This window comes from Triticum dicoccoides, chromosome 1B (assembly GCF_002162155.2).
Source record: "Triticum dicoccoides isolate Atlit2015 ecotype Zavitan chromosome 1B, WEW_v2.0, whole genome shotgun sequence".
Classification (NCBI taxonomy): Eukaryota; Viridiplantae; Streptophyta; class Magnoliopsida; order Poales; family Poaceae; genus Triticum; species Triticum dicoccoides.
Genome location: NC_041381.1, coordinates 346,251,319 through 346,275,014, shown reverse-complemented (window position 1 = coordinate 346,275,014; position 23,696 = coordinate 346,251,319). Strand labels below are relative to the sequence as shown.

General features: G+C 47.8%; 1 protein-coding gene across 1 annotated transcript; it reads right to left on the bottom strand.

Annotated features, from left to right (window-relative positions):
* Nucleotides 1-9,027: 9,027 nt before the first annotated feature.
* LOC119304998 lies at nucleotides 9,028-9,735 on the bottom strand. Its single transcript, XM_037581646.1, has one exon. It carries the CDS (start codon nucleotides 9,733-9,735, stop codon nucleotides 9,028-9,030), a length of 708 nt encoding a protein of 235 aa, XP_037437543.1.
* Nucleotides 9,736-23,696: the final 13,961 nt, after the last annotated feature.

Here is a 23,696-nt window from a genome sequence, read left to right as displayed (position 1 = left end):
CATAGCTGCTTCGGAAGCAGCAAATGAGGGAGTCTGGATGAAAGAGTTCATTTCCGATCTAGGTGTCATACCTAGTGCGTCGGGACCAATGAAGATCTTCTGTGACAATACTGGTGCAATTGCATTGGCAAAGGAATCCAGATTTCACAAGAGGACCAAGCACATCAAGAGATGCTTCAATTCCATCCGGGACCAAGTCTAGGCAGGAGACATAGAGATTTGCAAGATACATATGGATCTGAATGTTGCAGACCCGTTGACTAAGCCTCTTCCACGAGCAAAACATGATCAACACCAAGACTTCATGGGTGTTAGAATCATTACTATGTAATCTAGATTATTGACTCTACTGCAAGTGGGAGACTGAAGGAAATATGCCCTAGAGGCAATAATAAAGTTATTATTTATTTCCTCATATCATGATAAATGTTTATTATTCATGCTATAATTGTATTAACCAAAAACATGATACATGTGTGAATACATAGACAAACTTAATGTCACTAGTATGCCTCTACTTGACTAGCTCATTAATCAAAGATGGTTATGTTTCCTAACCATAGACATGTGTTGTCATTTGATTAAACGGGATCACATCATTAGGAGAATGATGAGATTGACTTGACCCATTCCGTTAGCTTAGCACTTGATCGTTTAGTATGTTGCTATTGCTTTCTTCATGACTTATACAAGTTCCTATAACTATGAGATTATGCAACTCCTGTTTATCGGAGGAACACTTTGTGTGCTACCAAACGTCACAAAGTAACTGGGTGATTTTAAAGGAGCTCTACAGGTGTCTCCAAAGGTACATGTTGAGTTGGCATATTTCGAGATTAGGTTTTGTCACTCCGATTGTCGAAGAGGTATCTCTAGGCCCTCTCGGTAATGCACATCAATATAAGCCTTGCAAGCAATGTATCTAATGAGTTAGTTACGGAATGATGCATTACGTAACGAGTAAAGAGACTTGCCAGTAACGAGATTGAACTAGGTATCGACGATCGAATCTCGGGCAAGTAACATACCGATGACAAAGGGAACAACGTATGTTGTTATGCGGTTTGACCGATAAAGATCTTCGTAGAATATGTAGGAGCCAATATGAGAATCCAGGTTCCGCTATTGGTTATTGACCGAAAATAGTTCTAGATCATGTCTACATAGTTCTCGAACCCATAGGGTCCGCACGCTTAAGGTTTCGATGACAGTTATATTATGAGTTTATGAGTTTTGATGTACCGAAGTTTGTTCAGAGTCCCGGATGAGATTACGGACATGACGAGGAGTCTCGAAATGGTCGAGACATGAAGATTGATATATTAGAAGCCTATGTTTGGATATCGGAAGTGTTCCGGGTGAAATCAGGATTTTACCGGTGTACCGGGAGGTTACCGAAACCCCCCGGTAGCTTAATGGGCCTTAGTGGGCCTAGGTGGAAGAGAGGAGAGGAGGCTAGGGCTGGGCCGCGCGGCCCTCCCCCCAGTCCGAATAGGACAAGGAGAGGGGGGCGGCGCCCCCACCCCCTTTCCTTCCTCCCCTCCACCTCTTTCCCCTCTCTCTCCTAGTCCAACATGGAAAAGGGGGGAGTCCTACTCCCGGTAGGAGTAGAACTCCTCCAGCGCGCCTCTCCCCTTGGCCGGCCGCACCCCTTGCTCCTTTATATACGGGGGCAAGGGGGCACCTCTAGGACACAACAATTGATCTCTTGTTCTCTTAGCCGTGTGCGGTGCCCCCCTCCACCATAGTCCTCGATAATATTGTAGCGGTGCTTAGGCGAAGCCCTGCAATGGTAGAACATCAAGATCGTTACCACGCCGTCATGCTGACGGAACTCTTCCCTGACATTCTGCTGGATCGGAGTCCAGGGATCGTCATCAAGCTGAACGTGTACTAGAACTCGGAGGTGTCGTAGTTTTGGTGCTTGATCGGTCGGGCCGTGAAGACGTACGACTACATCAACCGCGTTGTTCTAACGCTTCCGCTTTTGGTCTACGAGGGTACGTGGACAACACTCTCCCCTCTCGTTGCTATGCATCACCATGATCTTGCGTGTGTGTAGGATTTTTTTTTGAAATTACTACGTTCCCCAACATCAATAGCTGGAATCTCAATTGTGACATGAGCCTCTGTTGGAGCAGGTTCATGCACAACCATTCGTCTTCTCTTGGTGGGAGGAGGCAGGCAAAGCAACTGAGATGGGCTTCATAAGAAGTAGCTCTTGAGGAGCAGATGAAGAGGTTGGTGCTTGTGCCCTTCACGAAGCCTTTGATGACTTTATTTTCTGTCGCTTCTGTGAAGAAGGGGCATCAGAAGCTTCTTCATGCTTTCGCTTCTTGGCTTCGGCTTCAGCTTGCTTCGTCTTGTTCCTTTCGGAAGCGACAAATGAAGCAGAGGGCTTTGGACCAGCAAAGCCTTGAGGGAAGATAATATTTGGCACTTCTTGCCTTGAAGCCTCAGCAATAGGGATGGTTGGTTCCTTCTTCTTCTTCTTTGCTAGATTTGGGTCAATAGCAGGGCAGCCAACATCATTTCTCTTCAAGCTCTCATTGTGAGCTTGGACACACTTTGGTGCATAGTTCTTCAAACGCTCACATGAGCCTTTGGCTTCATCACGACACCTCTGGAATTCAGCTTTGAGGCTTGTCATCATAAGCTTGAACTTCTCAATATCAATGGCACTTAGGGACTGTTCTGAACCTCTCCGAGCTTCTCAAACTCCACAAAATCAGCTTCTGGAGCTTTTGCTTCGATCTTCACCTGGCGATTCCATTCGTTCGGCAGTGTTCGTAGCTTCTCTCCATGATTTGGCCTAGCTGAGAGCCTATTGGGCTGTTGGGTGCCAGTTTGGGCCGGATGGAGGCATCCCACCTTGTATCGTTGTGTGGAGGAGGACTGGCCACGTGCGCTCGCACAGGATACAAGCCAGGCGAGCATCCCACGAGCGGCTGGGAGCAGTTTCACGAATCATTTTTCGTACTTCACGGTGGCATCCTCTTGTAGTTAGTAGGAACTCCTCGCTTCTTCGTATTGTGGAGCTGGGCTTTCGTTGCTTCTCATTTTTGCACTATGGGATCGCTCAGCTTCTCGTTTGCAGCTTCTACGAGCTAAATCGTTCGGGACTGCTTCACTCAAGAATTTTGAGAAGATAGAAGATGGAGGAGATCAGAACAGGCCCTTAGCTTGGCCACATGCTTCTTGAATACAACCTTCTCATGATCAATCTTGTTCTTTTGCTCAATCACTTTCTGAGCAATGGCTAGTTCTTGATTCACGAAACCTTGGAAGGTAACGCCGATGCCAATGGGCAGCTGTAGATCTTCAAGAGATAGAGATGGATTATCAAACCACTCATCAATGAAGTTATTCAGAATGGCAGCATCGAACAGAGGCATGTTCTTAAAGACATCAGCTTCTTCCTCCTTGTTCTTGATCAACAGCTCTAGTGCATCATCATCAAGATCTTCATCACTTGAGAGATCAATGATATCGCCATCACCATGTAGTATTCTGGTTGGAGGAGGGGCACGCGCAATAGTGTCTTTTGTCTTCGGAGAGGTCCGAGACAAGTCTTCTGAGTGCACACTGGATTTAGGAGGTGCAATCTTCAGTGGCTTCACTCTTGAAGCTTTTGGAGCAGATGCAACTTTTGAAGCCTTTGACTTCTTGACTGGCTTCGGGGATTCAGGAGCATCAGTGTGTTGCTCACCTTCTTGAGCAGTCTCAACACTTGCTCTTTGTGCAGTACAGTGCGCCAGAAATGCAACAAAATCATCAAAGGGGGCAACTAGATTGGCTTCGGCTCCACAAGAGCCATCTGGTCTTGGTTCTACTGGACTTGGGTTGAAGTTACTCCCATAGTCTTTCTTGTTCTGGGCAGCAAAGCCCCTGGCGAACTGATAGTTGGCTTCAAAAAGATCATCATCACGGCACCACAATATGCTGGAGGGATCAGCATCTTGAGGCATTGGCCTTCTTACCATGCCTGGAAAGAAGTTCAACCGAATGGCTTAAGCCTTAGTCTTCGGATGAAGCTTCTTGTAGACGGTATCAGCCCATGGTGTCCTCACGGCATTCTTGGTAACATACTCCTGGCGCACAAACTTGTATTGAAACCATTGTTCAGCCCAGTATCTACGCATCCATTGTACGCATGATTTGCGCTCCCCATATGTCTCTTCCGGATCAGACTTGCACATTTCATATAGATCTGGAGGCAAATCCAGTGCAGTGTGCTCTCGACAATGTCTACCCCCTTTCTTTGGGGATTTAGCACTTGCCATTGGCTTCACATAAGTGATTGGCTTCACTCTGCTTGTTAAACAGGAACTGGCTTCAGGAGAGTCAAGATGAAGCTGTAAGAAGTTTGCAAATGAATTCAGACTATGAGAACCAAGGACATGCAACTGTGAAAGAATTAGAGATGCGAGGGAAGTAGGAGAGGTCATATGAATTCTCAAAGGATTTTGAAGATAAACACAGTTTGAAGAAGTTGACCTCATAGTGCGAAGACATTCACTTATTGGGATGAGTTGGTACTAGATTTGTACGAACCCGTAAATAAGTACAAGTGAGGAATCACATAGTTATGAAGCATAAGTGAAAGTACTTGGCGGATCATGAGATTCAAAATGATAGAAGATCCAGATTTGGAAGTGACAAAACACCTTTATGAAGCTATTGAAAGTTAAATGGGTCAAATGAATGGTAAAATGTGAGATTTATTTACCACTCAAGAACTAGGGGCGAACTGCAAGACAAGTCGAAGAGGAGGCCGAGCAGTTCGATCTCCCGCGCCCTAACTTGGCGGTGGAAGACAGCTCCGGCGGCGGTAGGGAGAGGATATCCACGGCCGGCATGAGTACGACGACAGAGAGGTTGCGGCAGCGAAGTGCTTCTTCTCTGGCGACAATGAGGCTAGCGACGGCGCTAGGGTTGCGAGAGTGAGAACAACAGGAGTAGAGGATTTAATGAACGCGTGTGCTTTGCATTTATAAGGAGGAGTGTGGCGCTGGGAGTTTACTGCGCTGCCCCTGGCGGTTCACATCTGCGCGACGCGTGGCATGCATGCGCAGTTTAAACAACCACATCACATGTATCCTTATACAGTACAATGTATTTGTTCATTTCCCTTATTTTTTTTATTTCTCCTTCTTTTTAGTTGGGACCCACCCACTATTTGGGGACAAAACTTTACAGTGCTATACCTTCTCCTATTTTTTCTATGGGGACCCGTCCACCCATGCTTTTAAATTTCTATTTTAAAATTTAACCTTTATATCTTTTGAATAGACTAGCACAAATACCCGTGCGTTGCAACGGGAGAAAAGACTAGTTCTTATGAATCGAAATTTGCCAGGTCGAACACGGTCTTAGTTGTGTGCTAGTGCTTCAAATCTTCTACCAGAAACTTCCATGTCCACCGGCATTGATGTTCACACAACCACAATTGTCTGACTCCATTGCTAGGGCTACTATGTTATGGGCAAACAATTAGACATTTTAACTACAAAATTTAAGTAAAAGAAGCAGACTCCATAATACCACATTCTCTAGAAATACTAATTATGCATAAAAGCACAAGCTTATTGCACAATAACGCAATCTCCAAAAAAAAACAGCTGTTTCTTTTAGGGCTATACACACACAAAATAGTGAAGTAAAAATTATTCACAGAGAATGCACATTGGTACTGTCGGATTTTTTGGATAAAGAAATGCTTATGATGGCACAACCGATATACGCACATAGGATGATTCTAGGAAGCTAATTGTCTATTTTTATGAACTAGGTGGGCCTGATGTACTATTTTCTACTTAAGAACCTTTAGGCAAGGGATCGAATCCCGCTTCCTCCAAAAAAAAAGAACTTTTAGGCAAAATAAGTAAAGAAGCGGGATGAGAAAATTAATTGGGGAAGCAGATGATTGAAGATCTAGGCCATACATCAATATGTCCTCGCGGCTGTGTCCGAGCAGCCCGGCGTCTCGTCCTTGCCGTGTCACCATGTCCTCCCCGTTGTGTCCCAGCAGCCCGGCATCTTTGTCCTTGTTGTGTTGACTCACTGTCTGAGCAGCCCCGCACCACCGACCATGCTTCCTTCTTTCTCTCGTTTTCTGTGCTTCCTTTCTCTTTCATATCTCATTGTTTGTGCCACGAGGCGGCTGGTTGATGTTACAAAGAATTTCAAAACGTATATAAACTGATGAGAATCGACTTAACAGGGCAAGGTGGGACTATTGAGAAAATACTCCCTCCGTTCTGATTTACTCGTCGTGGTTTTAGTTCAAAATTTTGAACTAAAACCACGACGAGTAAATCGGAACGGAGGGAGTAATAAACACGCATCAAACTATTTTTTGCCCCCGTCGTAAGTCGAGGCGTTGCTGCCGAGCTGACAAGTTTTTGTAAAAGAAATAGCGAGCCAACCACTGCACACAAAATTGAGCTAGCTTGGCAATGACACATAGTTCCTGTGTGTAAGGGTGCCACTTCGATTCCAGTTAAAGGCAATTTTTTCACATTGTCTCTGGTGGTAGTTGGGCCACGGTACTGTTTTGGGCCATAGATGGGCTATGAGCATCTTCAGTCGCGCCCCCAATAGGTCCCCTCAGGTGAATTTTTAGCGCCGGTGACCGAAAATCGGTCCAGTCGCGTCCTAAGGACCTAGTTTAGCGTCGGTTTGGGCCAAATCCAGAGCCGGCGATCCCGCCCCGAACCCAAGCGCCTGGGTGTCGCCTGGGGACGCCGGCAGAAGCGAAAAGTTGCGTGGGGCCGCTCTGTCGGCGAGAGGAGGCCCTTTTCCCGCCGTTTCCTCTCGCTTTCCCCCCGGCTTCCCTCTCATTCTCCATTCCTCCCGCCGAACTCCGCCTCCTCCCTTCCAAGCCGCCCGCCATGCTGCCGAAGAAGTACGTGATGCCCCGCGCCGTGACGGATCCCACAGCCGCCATCGTCGCCCAGCCGAAGCAAACGAAGCCGAGGGAGCCGCCGTCCAAGCCCCCGGGCATGACCAACACCGACTGGAAGGCGGATGTGCAGCGCCGGGAGGCCGTCACTGCCGATAGGCGCAACAGGGCCAAGAAGGCCAAGGAGAGGGCGGCGGCGGAGCAGGTGGAGCGCGCGGCCGAACAAGCCGAGGCGGTTCGCGCGGCGATGATGAATCCACCTAGTGGGCACGGCCCGCACGCGGCCAGGAGCCAGCAAAGCGTCAGCTCTCCGGCCGGGCTCTCGTCGTCGCCACACCCATGGAGCACGCCATCGCAGGGCTATGCTGATGGCGACGTCCACGGTGGTTTCAACCACAACATCACCTTTCCACATGGGCGCCCGGTCCAGCGAACGCCATCGCCCGCGTTCACCAGCGTACAGTACCCTCCGTACACGTATTCGCCGCCGGACTATGCAGCTTCACCGACGCCACCTCTTCACCGCGACCTCTACTCACAAGCCTCCTCCTCGTCTCATCTTGGCGACGCCGACGCGACGGAGGCCGACATGGAAGACATCATCGCAGCCAGCTCGGCAGCCGCCGCCTCTTCCGCCGGGTTCACTACCCAAGACGGGTCGATTGATCTCGGCGACATGGACGCCGAGCTCGACTACGGCGAGGAAGAGCCGGATGAGGAGGAGGAGGAGGAGGAGGAAGAGGAGGAGCCGGCACCGACGAGGAAAGGCAAGAAGAAGAAGAAGAAGAAGAAGAAGAAGAAGAAGAAGAAGAAGAAGAAGAAGAAAGGGGCGGCCAAGACTGGCGAGCCGCGCATCAAGTTGGCGACCAAGGAAGATGAGTGCCTCGCCGAAGCATGGAAGGTCGTCTGCCTCGACCCGATCACCGGCACGAACCAAAGCTTTGACATGTATTGGTACCGCATCAAGGCTGAGTTCGACGAGCGCAAGCTCGTCGACCCCTACTTCAAAGGCGTCCACATGCAGCGGGGCTCGAAGGCGATGGCGAACCATTGGGGGCTCATCCAAACGGCGTGCAACAAATGACATGGGATCGTCGAGGAGGTCGCGGCTCGCCCGGAGAGCGGCACCAGCGTCGAGGATCAGGTACAACACGCCGTCCCCTCCCTATTCCGCCATCCACATGTGCGTTCCCGCGCCGACTAATACCCGCTCTTCGGCGCAGCTGCTGCGCATGTTCGCCATGTACCGCGACGACAACGGCGACCAGGAGTTCAAGTACCTCCACATCTTCAAAGGATCCACAAGTGCGAGAAGTGGGCGGATATCTGGCGCACCCTCGCCAAGGCCAAGAAGACATACAAGCCGGACGCGCCGACACCGGGAGCGGCAGACGGGCACCCGGACGACAACAAAGGGGCCAAGAAGGCGAAACACGCCGAGTCGGCTGCCGCACGCGTGCAGGAGTCCATCGAGCATTGCCTCGCCGACGCCAACACCAGGGCCGCCCAGCAAGAAGAGAAAACTGAAGCGAGGTGGGCTGCTTTGATGACGAACAACGCCGTTCAAACTCGACTTGCTCTGGTCCAACGTCGCCGCGAAGAAGAGTAACAACGACCTGACTTTCTTGATGGGCGGCGCTGATATGGTCCAGAGTGGCGGCGAGAAGCTCAAGGCGTGGTTCTTGGCGGAGCGAGGCCTCATCCTGAACCAGATACCGGCGACTCCAACGCCGACGCCGCCTCCCAGCCCGACTGACGATGTCTCCGCGACGCCCAGCAGCACAGAAGCCGCGCCAATTCCTCCAAGCCCGCGCACACCGACGACGCCGCCGTAGGTTGAGCTTGACGTTTGATGCATTCCTTTTGCGTCCTTCCTTTTTTTGTGCGCCGAACTACTTTCATTTGATCGTCGAACTGTGACACTAAATCGCCGAACTATTGCGATGATCGCCGGATTGTGGCCTTTTTGAAGCGGGAACGATCGAGTTTGAACATGGGGCGCGTGTCTAGCGCCTTGGGGCGGTTCGGCTAGAAAATCACCTCTCCAACAAACGCGCATAGCATTCTCTCTGGTTTCTTCGTTTCTGGAAACGTGGCCACTATATTTAGGGATACTTCCGCGATCAGCCCCCGTACTTGGCTTTGTAGTCGTTCCACAGGTCCTGCACGCTCCGGCCCAGGATCTCCACGAAGTAGCCGTCGCTGTACCCGCTGTCCTTCATCTTGCCGTTGAGCTCCCCGACGAACCCGGGCTTGATCACCGAGTCGCAGTAGTCCAGGAACCGGGCCGTCACGTCGTAACCTCCGTCCCAGCTGCGCCCTTGCCCCGGTGCCACCCAGTGCGCCGGCGCGTACCCGGCCTTGAGCCTGACGAAGTCGGCGACCCCCTCGAAGACCCACCAGTGCGCCGCGTAGTCCTGGAGGCCCCACTGCCACACGTGGGTCGCCTCGTGGTACAGCACCCCCGTCACCTCGGCCTTCAGGTCGCCGGTGAAGCGGGCGACGTAGCCCTCGCTTAGCTCGATGGCGCTGCCGCTGGTGGAGGCGATGCCGCCGTCCGTGTCGTCGACAACAACGAGTGTGACGGCGCCGCCGCCATCGACTGGCCTGCGGTCGGCCGCGCGGGCGCCCGTCTGGTTGAAGACGTTCCAGATGAAGGAGGAGGCCTCCGAAAGGACTTGCTTCGCGTGGTCCGCGCCGTACTCCACGTCGAAGCGCTGGCCGCCGGGGGTCGTCGACGCGTTGTTCGTCACCTCGAACGTGACGGCGCCGGCCGTACCGGCGACGAAGGCTAAGACTAGGGAAGCCACGGCTGCCATCGAAAGCTTCATTTTGTGCTAGCAGCTGCGACGTACCCGTGTGAGTGTGACCGGACAAGTGGTGGTCGCCGGTCGGCGTGATGTTTATAGGCAGAACCTTCCATTTTTGTAAGGTTGAGGATTTGTCCTGAAATGGCCTGCGAGGGCATCCTGCCAAGAAGGCCTGGCAGGCAGATTTTCTAATTGGAAATTTCTTTTGAAGCTTTTTCGAATTGGAATTTGGTACACGGTTGTTTCACATAGTACAACCTGGATTTCATTCGTTGCTGTTGTCGTTAGCTCATTATTAATCTGTTACTACCAGATTGATCCTCATGAATGTTTACGTGTCCATTCGGTTTAAAAGAGAAGCAACGCCACGGTGCTTACATGTGTAGCCGTGTGGTGCATACGGTGCATTGCTCTTGCCAGCAACCAACGTATTTATGTGTTGACGGCCTGCAGCGACAGCACGACGGGCGAATTTTCTCATACAAAGCGTTACCCAAAGTTTGAATTTGCCTATTTGTTGTCTTGCTAGTGCTGCCTTGTAGATGGTTTATGCATAACCTATGCCGTCACCCAACTATCAATCTCTTTAAGTGGCCGATCCCCGACCCCCATGTCGCCCGAGCCGGGCGACTCAGGGGAAACCTAGCCACTCGCGACCTGGCACCCACCCCTCACCCGCCCCGCGTCGCCGTCGCCGGAGAGCCGGCCGGCGAAGGCGCGCCGGGTCCAAGGATGGCAACGACGGGGTCGTACTTCCTGTGTCCATGGCCGGCCGACGCGGCTTTGGAACCGGCAAGCCACGGGAGTTGCTCTCTTTCCGACCCCCTTGGCTCATTGGCTCCTCGGCATATGCGCACCTCCATCACCATGCGGTCCCTTGGTTGGTCACCCATCCCGGTGCATCTTCGTCTCCTGCAAGCTCCGGAAGCTGCGCCCCCTTGAGCTCCCTAGGCCCGTCGGCGCCCCTGCTGCTCTGGTCCTGGTAGCCAGATCTGTGCTTCCTTCCAGATCTTGGCTCGCCCGGGGCTACGGTCACCATCCCATCCCCGCCACCTCCCATTACGCGCAGTCACGCATCCTCGCCCTCCTACAGAGTTCGTGCGCCCGGCGATGCACGGCGCCTCCTTTGGCGTCGCGTGTGGCTTCCCTCCCCACAGTCGCAGCTGCGGCCAACGCCCGTCGACCTCCTCTTCGACTCGTGTTCCAACAGCTTGGGTTTGTTTGGAATTGGCCATGGCGAAATCCTTGCATTTTATGCTGGCAGCGGTGACACCCGCGCATGCCGTTCCCTTCCTGGAGGCCCTGCCATGACCGTTGTGCGACCCTTCTCGAACATCAGGGGAAACCCTAGGTTCGGGTCTCCGGACCGGACAACGACAGTGTCCCGGTGTCGTTCTCCTTCATGAAGGCGTTATCTTGGTTGTTCGTGGCGCCCTTGGTGTCGGCTATGAAGTTTTGGTCATCTTGTTGTTGTTTGGTTTTCTTCTCTGGTCGGCGAGTTTAGCCGTGTTCTTCTTTGTTTGTGTTGGTGCAATGATAGGCCCCTTATGTTTTGGAGTTTGTTGACATAAACAGTTTGGGACTTATGTGTTTGCTAGTGCACACAGAGTAACAGGTCCCTGGAGTAATCAAGGAGTTTGATGAAAAGGACGAAGATAATCTCCCTGCGCAGCAGCGAAGGTTATCACCGAAGATAAAGCTAACAAGAGTAACCCCTAAAAATTGCTAAAGTCCAAGCAATTGGTTCGGTGATTGTTCGAAGTAAATGACTGCGCTCGAAGAAGACTGAAGACGAAGTGAAGACGTAGTATTTATTTCGGTGTTCTTCTTCTTTCATTGAGTCACAGGACCACTGTACTATTAAGAGGGGTATAGCATTTCGAATCTTTGATTATCTTATGCTAAACGCAAACCTAAGAAAGTTGTGAGAGAAATCTCTTTGTGCTCCGAGCAAATACTTGCCAGCAAGAGACTGTGATCTTCTTCGCTGCCAGAGATTTGCCTCGGACCGAGGAGTTAGCGTTACTTGTTTCTCAAGTAATGTTACCGTTGCTCCAAAATCCGACCGTTGTGAATGTGTCGGTTGGCCATTGGCTGGACCGCGTGTCCAAAATGGTCATTTTGCATCTGGGAAGGTTGCGGCTATAAATGGCCACCCTGCGCCGGCTTTGTCCGGTGGCTGCTCTGTTTGATTCTGAGAAGATTGTTGAGCAACCCCTCTCTAAGCGATTTGAGTTTAGAATCCACCGAGAGAAAAACCCTAGGGCCGAAGAATTAGATAGTGGTTTAGCATCACTGGAATATAAGTTCAGTACGCTCCGCCTATTACTCTTGAGAGCTGCAAACTCTCTAGACGGTTAGGTGTCAAGTTCTTCAGAGACCAAGCGTCATTGTGGTTCTCTAAGAAGAAGTCTATAAAGGTTTGGAGATCGCCTTCAAGTATCTACCACGAGTGATCGGCATCAGTTGACGAATCGATTGTCGAGGAGAATAGGATGAAGAGAGTTTATCTTCCGTGTTAAGTCACAGCGCACCCCTCCAACCAGATGTAGTCCTTGTGCGGAAGGATGGCCTGGTCGAACAAATACCTTGTCACCATCGAGCATCTTCGGTTACCTCTGTTACTCAAGTTTACCTTCGATGCATTCTATAAGTGCAATTTACTTCGATGCATTCTATAAGTGCAATTTACTTCGATGCATGATTTAGTTTTCCTTCGGTTATCTCTTGTAGTTCTTCTTAGTCTGTTTATAGTTTATTCCAGTGCTGGGTTTTGGGAGATTTAAGTTTTCCGAACAAAATTTAAAACTCCCGTTCACCCCCCCTCTGGTAGACATACTTCATTCCTACAATTGGTATCATAGCAAGACACTCCTTGACTCTGCTCATTTTAGTCTAACGACTTTGGAGCTTAAGTATGTGTTCAGTGAACTACAAGTTGCATATCAAGATTTTCATATTCGATGGGACGGACTATCCCTCCTGGAAGGGGGAGATTAAGATCCGTCTTCGAGCTATTGATGATGATTGTGGAACGTGGTGCACATTGGGTTCACAGTTGTTATTCCTCAAGCTCCTACCGATGAAGAAAAGAAGCTTATTCAACTAGATGCTCAAGCCAAAGATGAAATTGGTGGCCATCTCTCTTGAGCTCAATTCCTTTGGTATTGCTAGTGTGAAACTGTGAAGGAGCTGTGGGATGTTCTCAAAAAGATCAATGAAGATGTTTCAACTCAGAAAGAAGCTCGAATTGATACTCTTCGTGCGAAGTTCAATCGCTTCAAGCGAATCAAAAATGAAAGCTGTCAGCAAACCTTCGATCGCCTCAGTGACATAGCAAATGAACTTCAAGGACTCGATGCCAAAGATATCACTGACCATGAAGTTTTGAAGAAGCTGCTACGATCTCTTGACACTTCATTTGACACGCTTGTTCTGATGATTCGAGAGCGTCTTGATTTCAAAAGCCCCAACTCTGCTGATGTTATGTAAAGTACGAACACTCACGAGGAACAAGAAGAAGAGAAAAGAGATATGTATGGCTCAACTCAACGCAAAAATCATGCTCCCAAGGCTGCGGCTGATTCCTCCTCCGATGGAAATGCCGAAGCAGATTCAGATGATCCAGGACGTATCAGAAAAGATCTTGCACTAATCATGAAATGATTCCAACGTTTCCACAAGAAGAGCCAGTTTCAGAAAAGAAGTTCAAGCAACTCTGGGGGTTCAAAATCTTCCAAACCTGCCGGATAATACACTTGTTTCAAGTGCAAAAAGCCTGGACACTTGATTTCAGATTGTCCTATCTGTGAAGCTGTGGTTCGTGCTAGTGGGAGATATGATTCGAGCAACTATCGAAGCAAAGGCAAGAGCAAGAACTATGATTCCGATGATGAGAAGAAAACAAGGAAATTCTTCAAGAAGAAGGATAGCTCCACCTCAAAGTCATCGTCAAGATCTTCCTCAAAGAATCCTTCCAAGTCCTCCTCCAACCGCAAGAACACTTCTTGCAAGGCAAAGGCTTACATCGGCAAGGAAATGGATTCTGAAGAAGAAGAATCGTCAGGTTTCGAAGAAGAAGAAGAATCCGATGAAGATTCCAACTCCCGCATGGCTGGCATAGCATGTGCCTCCTCTACTGCAACAAACTTCTTCGGGAATCCTTCAAGTGATGACGAATCTCATGCATACTGCTTCATGGCTAAGGCTTCGAAAGAAAAAGTATCCTTGAAACATCATAAGGTTCACTCCAGTGATCAATATTCTTCTGATGAGGATGACCATGCTATGTTGATCAAAATTGCGAATATTCAACAAATTCTCTTGAGAAAATTGAGAAAATCCTCAGGAAATCTGAAGGGTTGTTGGTTCTGGAGATGGAGAAAAAGCAGTCGCTGACCGAAGAGTATTCCACTCTCAAGTCACGAATGGATGAACTCTCAACTCGTCATGATTTTCTCTCAGCAGACCACGAAAGATTGACCTATGATTACCTGAAAAGGAAACAGGAACTCGAGGTGCTGAGAGAGGCTCATGAGGATTTGATGAGAGAAAATTCTCTTCTCACCCAACAACTCAAGGAGAAACCTGAAGTGTTTGAGCCACCATGTTTAAAATGTCTTGAAAGAAACAATTCTGAATCTAATGCTGAATCATCTGTGAGTGCTAACCCCTCAATCGTGGAAAATAGTTTTGTTTCTGATGAGAATGCTAGGTTGAAGGATCTTCTTCAGACGGGAGTGTTCAAATCTCTCAAAGGGCACCAAACCCTTTGTGATCGATGTTCTGAAGAAATCCATTCTTCACAAAAATCCCAGAAAGGAAGGTATTGGTTTCAAAAGGAAACTGAATGAAGATGGTATTTACTGGGAACCACATCAATATCCCCAGACTGTGTGGGTCCCTGCAAAGAGCAAAATGCTCGACCCTGCATTACTTTCTAGATATGACTCTCCTATTCCTAAATATCCTGATAATGATTCCCTGGACAACTACAAGTTGTTCAATGACCAACATGGTGAAACAATTGCCCGCTATGCTGGACCGAACAACAAAAATGGCCCCCCAAATAGAGCTATCTGGGTGCCAAAGAAAATTGTTGATGCTTTGCCAGTTTCTGTTCAACTAACCATGCATGCTCAAAGGATTCGACAGAATGAATATATGCATACAAGAAACAATCACTATGATCATTCATCTAGAAAGAATTTTAATGCTTACTATTTCAGTTATGCTCACTCCTCATCGAGTAACAACTATGCTTATCGAAAGAAAAACTATCCCACTCGTTCATTTGTTTCGAATCCACCTGCAAAGATGTGGGTGGTTAAGAAAGCCTAATTCTTCTGCAGGACTATGTCTCCGGGTGTACCGAATGGATTATGGACAGTGGATGCAATGGTCATATGACTGGAGACAAGTCGTTGTTTGTTGACCCCAATTTATCTGCTTCTCCTCTGAAGTATATCACTTTTGGCGACAACAACAAATGAAAGGTAATTGGGCTAGGTAAAACTGCTATATCCAAGGACAAATCTATTGACGGTGTGCTTCTTGTTCAATCCCTTGGATTCAATCTTATGTCAGTTGGCAAGCTATGTGATTTAGGCATGCTAGTCTTATTTTCTATCACCAAATGCATTGTCTTCATGGCCTCTAACCATTCGTTTGTCTTTAAGGGAATTAGAAAGGGAGATCTTTACATTGTGGATTTCTCTAAGTGTCCCTCAGTCCAAACTTGTTTGCTTGCAAAAGCAACCGAAGGATGGTTGTGGCACCGTAGACTTGGTCATGCAGGTATGAGAAATTTGTAGACTCTGGTGAAGAAAAATCATCTCCGTGGCTTTCCTGATGTAAAATTCGACAAGAATCGTCTATGTGTTGCTTGTGAAGCTGGTAAATTGGCTAAGAAGCATCATTCATCAGAGACAGTCATGACCACAAAAAGACCTCTAGAAATTCTTCATATGGATTTATTCGGTCCTCAAAATTATGCAAGCTTCGGTGGGAGTCACTATGGTCTGGTTATTGTTGATGATTTCTCTCGATACACTTGGGTATTCTTTCTCGAAGACAAGACTTGTACTCAAGATATCTGCAAAAGCTTCGCTAAGAAGGCCTAGAATGAATATGACGTACGGATTAAGCATGTCAGAAGTGACAATGGAACTGAGTTAAAAAATACTCATATTGCTGAATTTCTAGATGATCATGGTATCACTCATGAGTTCTCTGCTGCTTACACTCCTCAACAAAATGGAGTTGTTGAACGAAATAATAGAACTGTCATTGAAATGGCAAGAACAATGCTCAGTGAGTATAAAACTCCCATTAGTTTCTAGGCTGATGCTATCAACATTGCATGTCATGTTATCAATCGTGCTTATCTTCACAAGTTCCTTCAGAAAACTTCATATGAGCTTATCACTGGCAAGAAAACAAATGTTTCTTATCTTTGTGCTTTTGGTGCACCTTGTTATACTCTTGATATGAATCATTCTTCCAAGTTTGCACCTAAGGCACATGAATGATTTCTTCTTGGTTATGGCTCAAACTCGCATGCATATCGAGTCTAGAACTCTCATCACATGAGAGTTATGAAAATGGTAAATGTGTTGTTTAATGAATCTAACGGCTCTCAAAAGGAGCACCTGCCAAATGTGATAGATGAACCGCTGATCTCGGATGCTATTAGGCAAATGTCCATTGGGAGCATCAAGCATGTTGAAGGAATGCCTAGAATCATCTGATGATGATGCTCCTATGACTTGAAGTGGAACTCATCAAGCCACTGCCGAAGCAAATGCTACTCGGAATGGAAATGGAAATCAAGATCAAAATGGCAATCCTGAAGGAAATGATGACACAAATACTGATGTTGATGATAATGACCATCACGAAGAAAATGCTCGTCCTCGTGTGGCAAATCGAGTTGATCCCTCACCAATTCTCGATGAAATTGAGAATCCAAGTTATCGACCCACAACTCTTTCACGCATTTGTTTGGCTAACTACTGTGGAAGTTTCTCCTTTGTTTCATCGGCAGAACCTACCAAATATGAAGAAGCCATGAATGATCCAGATTGAATGAATGCCATGCAAGAGGAGTTGGTGCAATTCGAATGAAATGATGTATGGGAACTGGTTGACAAACCGAATCCCAAGAAGCACAATATCATCAGTACAAAATGGATTTTTTGCAATAAGCAAGATCAAAATGGCATTGTGGTGAGAAATAAAGCACGGCTTGTTGCTCAAGGTTACACACAGGTAGAAGGTATTGATTTCGGTGAAACTTATGCTCATGTTGCACGCCTTGAAGCAATTCGCATTCTTCTTGCTTATGCAAAATACAATGATGTCTTGCTATATCAAATGGATGAGAAAAGTGCTTTCCTCAATGGTGAAATTGATGAGGAAGTTTATGTTAGACAGCCACCTGGCTTTGAACACGCTGAGTTTCCTAACAAAGTTTTTAGGTTGAAGAAAGCGTTATATGGGCTAAAGCAAGCTCCTCGAGCTTGGTATGACACCCTGAAGAAGTTTTTGCTCGACAAGGGGTTCAATCAAGGATCCACAGGTCCCACGCTTTTTACTCATGCAGTTGACAATGATTTATTCGTTTGTCAAATCTATGTGGATGATATTATCTTTGGCCGTACTAACAATGCATGCGGCTTAGAATTCGGGAAAATGATGTCCGATAAATATCAAATGTCCATGATGGGTGAACTCAAATTCTTTCTCGGACTGCAAATACGTCAACAAGCGAATGGTAGCTTCATTTCTTAGGAGAAATATTTGAAGGAGTGCCTGAAGAAGTTCAAAATGCAAGATTCCAAAATGAATGGCTATAAAACTTTGACGCCCATGAATGGTTGATGTCGCTTGAAGCTACGTCGGTATTTTCCCAAAGAGGAAGCGATGATGCATCACAGTGGTGGTAGGTATTTCCCTCAGATATAAAACCAAGGTTATCGAACCAGTAGGAGAACCAAGCAACACAAAGTAAACAGCCCCTGCACACAAATAACAACACCTCACAACTCGACGTGTTAAAGGAGTACGGCGCCTCAAGATAGGCAAAGGACGTGACGTAAATTTGTAGTAGATTGATAGATCGAACGCCAAATAAAAATAAATAAGAATAAATTGCAGCAAGGTATTTTTGTATTTTTGGTTTAATAGATCTGAAAATAAACGCAAGGAAAAAGGAGATCGCAAGGCAAATATATGAGAAAGAAGACCCGGGGGCCGTAGGTTTCACTAGTGGCTTCTCTCAAAAAAGATAGCAAACGGTGGGTAAACAAATTACTGTTGGGCAATTGATAGAACTTCAAATAATTATGACGATATCCAGGCAATCATCATTACATAGGCATCACGTCTAAGATTAGTAGACCGACTCCTGCCTGCATCTACTACTATTACTCCACACATCGACCGCTATCCAACATGTATCTAGTGTATTAAGTTCATGGAAAAACAGAGTAATGCAATAAGAATGATGACATGATGTAGATGAGATCCGTTTATCTATTGCGGCAGATATAGATCTCATCTTTTTATCCTTAGTTACAATGATACATACGTGTCGGTTCCCTTTCTGTCACTCGGATCAAGCACCGTAAGATCGAACCCACTACTGGGCACCTCTTCCAATTGCAAGATAAATAGATCAAGTTGGCAGACAAAACCCAAATATCGAGGAAATACGAGGCTATGAGAGATCACACATATAAGAGATCAAAGAAACTCAAAGAACTTTCATGGATATAAAAAGATATAACTGATCATAAACTCGAAGTTCATCGGATCCCAACAAACACACCGCAAAAAGAGTTACATCATATGGATCTCCAAGAGACCATTTTATTGAGAATTCAGCGAGAGAGAGAAAGCCATCTAGCTACTAACTATGGACCCGAAGGTCTACAAAGAACTACTCACGCATCATCGAAGAGGCACCAATGGAAGTGGTGAACCTCTCTGTGATGGTGTCTAGATTGGATCTGGTGGTTCTGGACTCTGCGGCGGCTGGATGAATATTTCGTCGACTCCCCTAGGTGGTTTCTGGAATATTGGGGTATTTATAGAGCAAAGAGGCGGTCCGGGGGTACCCGAGGTGGGCACAACCCACCAGGGCATGCGATTATTCTCCTCACCTATATATAAACCGCATCTTACCCTTCATCCTCCTTTACCTTCTTTCTCCTTGCTCCTCTCCACCGAAACCCTCACCGCTTTGCTCCACCTTGAGCTCGACGCCGACGACCCCTTCGCCGCTTAGCTGCCGTAAAGAGGCCACAGGAGTCATTCCACGCCACCGCGGGCTCGCGCCGCCGTAGCTGCTACACGTCACCAAACTAGGGTATGTGTAGTTCGCGCTCGAACTTCTTTCCTTCTGATTTGAGTTCATCCGAGGTTAATTTTCACCGATTTTACCACTTATCTTAGATCTAGGTGTTTATTTATCTAGAACGGATGTGGTTTGTAGTTTTTCCTCGCATCCGAATCCATCAGATCTAGGGTTTGTGATTATGCTTCGCTCGAATGAAATGTCTAGCTCGCTTCTAGTATTTTTCTTCAGACTCACTAGCTCGATCTATATGTTTATTCTACCGAAATATCTCTCAAAATCTGTATCTGATTCTTCCTCAAAATATTTTTGATCGAGAAAACTTTTTGCTGTGAGCATTTGTAACCCTATCCCTATTTTCCTTTGTACTTATCCTCTTTCACAGGTCAATGCAGTCAGTTGTAGTCTCTACTAAACCACACAGTATGGCCGATGATGAAGATGCTTTTATGGGCATAGCGGACAAATCTAAAGCTCCAAATGTAAAGGGCCCAATGGTAGGCCCATCCACCAGCAAGAGGATAAGATCTAAACCAAATGCAGATGAACAAGAGGCAAATGCTCCAAAGAAAAGGAGAGGTGGTAGGCAACCACTCAAAAACACAACCTGAGCTTGTCTCTCACAATGAATACAACACAGTTCCAGGAGAAGATTCTAATCAGAGAAAAGGATGTGTGCAAAAGATTCGGCGTAACTGGGTAAGGAAATGGATGGTTTCACTACAAGATGGTTCATCCTCGGTACGCCAAGAACTTCGCCTTCCATCCCCCATGGGGTGACTGCCTCCAGATTGGGCTCATTCGGGCAAGTGAACCTCAGCAAAGACCTCCACCACCTCCTGATGCTCATGAATCTTCCATCAAAACTCCAGATTCTTATCCCAAAGAAAAGGCCAAGCGCCTCAAGAATACTGAGAATCATGCCAAGAAGGCCGCAAAAGATCAGGCAAAGGAAGATGAAAATCGTTGTCTTATCAAATCAGGCGTCGAGAAGAAGAAGGCTGAAGGAAAAGATGAATGTCCAACAAAGAACAAACATGATCCGAAATCTCTGCTCTAAAAAAAAGAGTGCTCCGAGGAAAAGGCATGTGAATACAGTTGAACCTAAAAGTGATTCATTTGATCAAGATGATCCTCCGTTGACTCAAGAGGAAATTGAAGCAATTCTCACCGAACTAGTGAATGTCACCACATCCATTGTTCTACCAGATCTTCATGTGGATGCAGTCCAGTTGCACCTCCGAAAAAGAATCCTCTAGAGAGAAAGACCCCTCCAACCACTGTCACCATGGTTGACAAGGTGAACACCGAACCTCATCCTGATGCAATCAACTTGCAAGATTTGGTGGCCTAAGCCCCTGTTAGCACACCAAGCCAGGAGAAAATCTTCCAAAAGATAAAGTGAAGCAAATCAAAGGGCCAGATGCCAACCAGAAGGTTCCCAAGTCTGATGTTGTGAAAGAAAAGGCTGCTCAATTTGCTTCGAAACTGACTCAACCTCTGGCTTCTATGCCTCCTGATACGTCTCCAATGTTGTCGGTGTCAAAACCGGCGGATCTCGGGTAGGGGGTCCCAAACTGTGCGTCTAAGGCTAATGGTAACAAGAGGCGGGGGACACAATGTTTACCCAGGTCCGGGCCCTCTCTATGGAGGTAATACCCTACTTCCTGCTTGATTGATCTTGATGATATGAGTATTACAAGAGTTGATCTACCACGAGATCATAGAGGCTAAAACCTAGAAGCTAGCCTATGATTATGATTGTTCCTCTCCTACGGACTAAACCCTCTGATTTATATAGACACCAGAGGGGGCTAGGGTTACACAGAGTCGGTTACAGAGAAGGAAATCTACATATCCGAACTGCCAAGCTTGCCTTCCACGCAAAGGAGAGTCCCACCTGGACACGGGACAAAGTCTTCAATCTTGTATCTTCATAGTCCAACAGTTCGGCCTAAGCATATAGTCCGGCTGTCCGAGGACCCCCTAATCCAGGACTCCCTCAGTAGCCCCTGAACCAGGCTTCAATGACGACGAGTCCAGCGTGCAGATTGTCTCCGGCATTGCAAGGCGGGTTCTTCTCCAAATTCTCCAGAGTACCTGTTGTAATGAGCAGTGTCCGGCTTCCCATTTATTGTTGCACTCATCGGCTTCTGCACCTCAATTATGTCAGTCTCCACGTGTCGAGCGAATGCGAGAAGTCGGAGCATTTTTACACTCTCCACCCTAACCATGTAAATAAATCATCTATTAAAGAAACGGGGATCCTCAGATCTAAAACACACCATCTTCCCCAAGCGAGGATCCATCAGAGCGCGCCCGAAAAAACCATCCCATCATGGCCGACCACCGCAGCTCCTCCTCTTGCCCTCATAGCGCCAAGCCAGGTGATTGGGAGAAGTGTGCTATATCCCATGGTCGGTTGGTGGAGTTGCAGACCCAGGGGTTTCTCCCGCCTGCATATCTTGTCCCCGTTCGAGCCGGACTGACCACTTTTGACGGCGGGGAGCAAGCGGAGAGTTTTCCCAACCCATCCCGGGGGAGCGGGTGTGCCTTGTCCTTTACTTGCTGAGGGCCCTCGGATTTCCTATCCATCCGTTCCTCCGTGGGCTCCTAGAGTATTATGGCCTCCAACTACACAACTTCACCCCTGCCTCTATCCTGCACATCGCAGGCTATGTCGCCCTTTGTGAGTTATTTCTGGGTTGCGAAGCTCATTTCGAGCTATGAAAGAGGTTGTTCTGCATCGTCCCTTGCAATCAGGAGGGATCAATATACCAAGTGGGCAGAGCCAAAATATGGCGCATCGCCGGGACCGGATACCTGTCCGGCACTCCGAAGAAGACATCCGAAGACTGGCCTTCCGAGTGATTTTATATAGAGGACGTCTCCCTTCCTGACCCTATCCAGATGGGTCTTCCTGAGTTTGCAAATGCCCCATTGAAGAAATGCCGTAGCTGGTGTCCCCGGAGCTCCCAAGAGGAAGATAGCAGAGAGGTCATTCAACTGATGGGCGGGATAAAAACGCTGGCCAAATCTGGATTGACAATAATTGAGGTTATGTCAATATGCATAATGCGGGGGGTGCAACCACTCCAGTATCGGGGGCATCCCATGTGGCACTTCAATGGAGAAGACGATGCCACCCATTGCGGTCGGAAAGGTCTGGACTCCGCCACCGCTCTGGCGAAAATATTGTCTGATTTGTATAAAGGAGAAGAAGAGGAGTTCATCCGTATTAAGCCACGGGATGGATTTTCCATATACAACCCTCCTAGCTGGGTGAGTTGCTATCTTTTGCTCAACTCTATTCATTGCCGAAGTCTTTCATCACAAATATTTACCTTGCTAGTCCCATAACAGGAACTGCGAAAAGCTGTGAGGGAGGTCCATAGCCCGCCTCCATAGCCATAGGACCACAACCGGGCCCTCAACCCCGGTCTTGAAGAAGACCCGGACATATTTGTGGAGCTCGTCGACAGGATGTTTTACCAGGAAAGCTGCGACGGCGCCTTGGTGGCCATCATTGCCGACTATCCCGGCCTACTCCCTGCATCATATGTAAGTAAAACCAGAGTCCTAACTTCTGAAAAGGATCCCCTTTTACGCCTTACCCACCGCACATGCATTGCGCTTTATAGGGAAGACCAACGGGGCGCCATGCCGAACCCGCGGCGACTCACCAACAAGGGGCGCCCGAGCCGGGTAGGCTTAAAAGGAAAGCGATCAGGGTCGAGCCGCCACCGAAAAGGTATGATTTAAAACATGCTCCGCGATCTTCATATTTAAAATATAACAATGTCCGTTGTGTCCTATCAGAAAAAGTATCCTCCGGACTGTGTCCGGAGATCCTGCCGACCACGCCTCTACCAGCCTGTCAGGACCCCGACTCGATGCCACATAGGTCTAGCATGTAACACCCCATATCACTTTGCGGCCTCACGCACGGTATTCCACGGGTGTCGTATTACCTTTGCCCGGGACCGTTTGCGCCTTTTGGCACACGTATATGATAGTGTCGCTAGCACCCATATGATAAGGAGCCCGGGCTGACATGGCTAGTCGTAAACCCAAAGTGGCACAGACTTACAGGGACAAGCATCCATGACCCAGCAACGAACGTGTCGGTCATCAGCAAGTGGGTCCGGGCTGTAGCACTGGGCTAGCAGGACTCCGGTAAACCGGGCTGTAGCGGGCTAACAGGACTCCGGTACTCAATGCGTGACATTTCCCCGAAGGGACAGACACAGGAACGAAGAAGGACACATGCCGGCCCGCCTAAGTGTTCCGGAGCAGTAGCAAGCTACCATGGCTCGGTGGAAACACTAGGAGACATTTCCCGGTAAGAGAGGCTACTAAAGATAAACAACTAGATAGTCAGATCCCACACATACCAAGCATTTCAATCATACACACAATATGCTCGATATGTGCAAATACAACAAGGCATCACAACATGACTCTACGACACAAGTACTTTATTTAAGGCTCAGAGAGCCATACATAACATACACATAGGTACGGGTCACACGACCCAGCATTCAAGTCATACAATCATACAAACCAGCAGCGGAAGTAACTTGTCTGAGTACAGACAACTAGTAAAATAAAAGAGGCTTGGAAA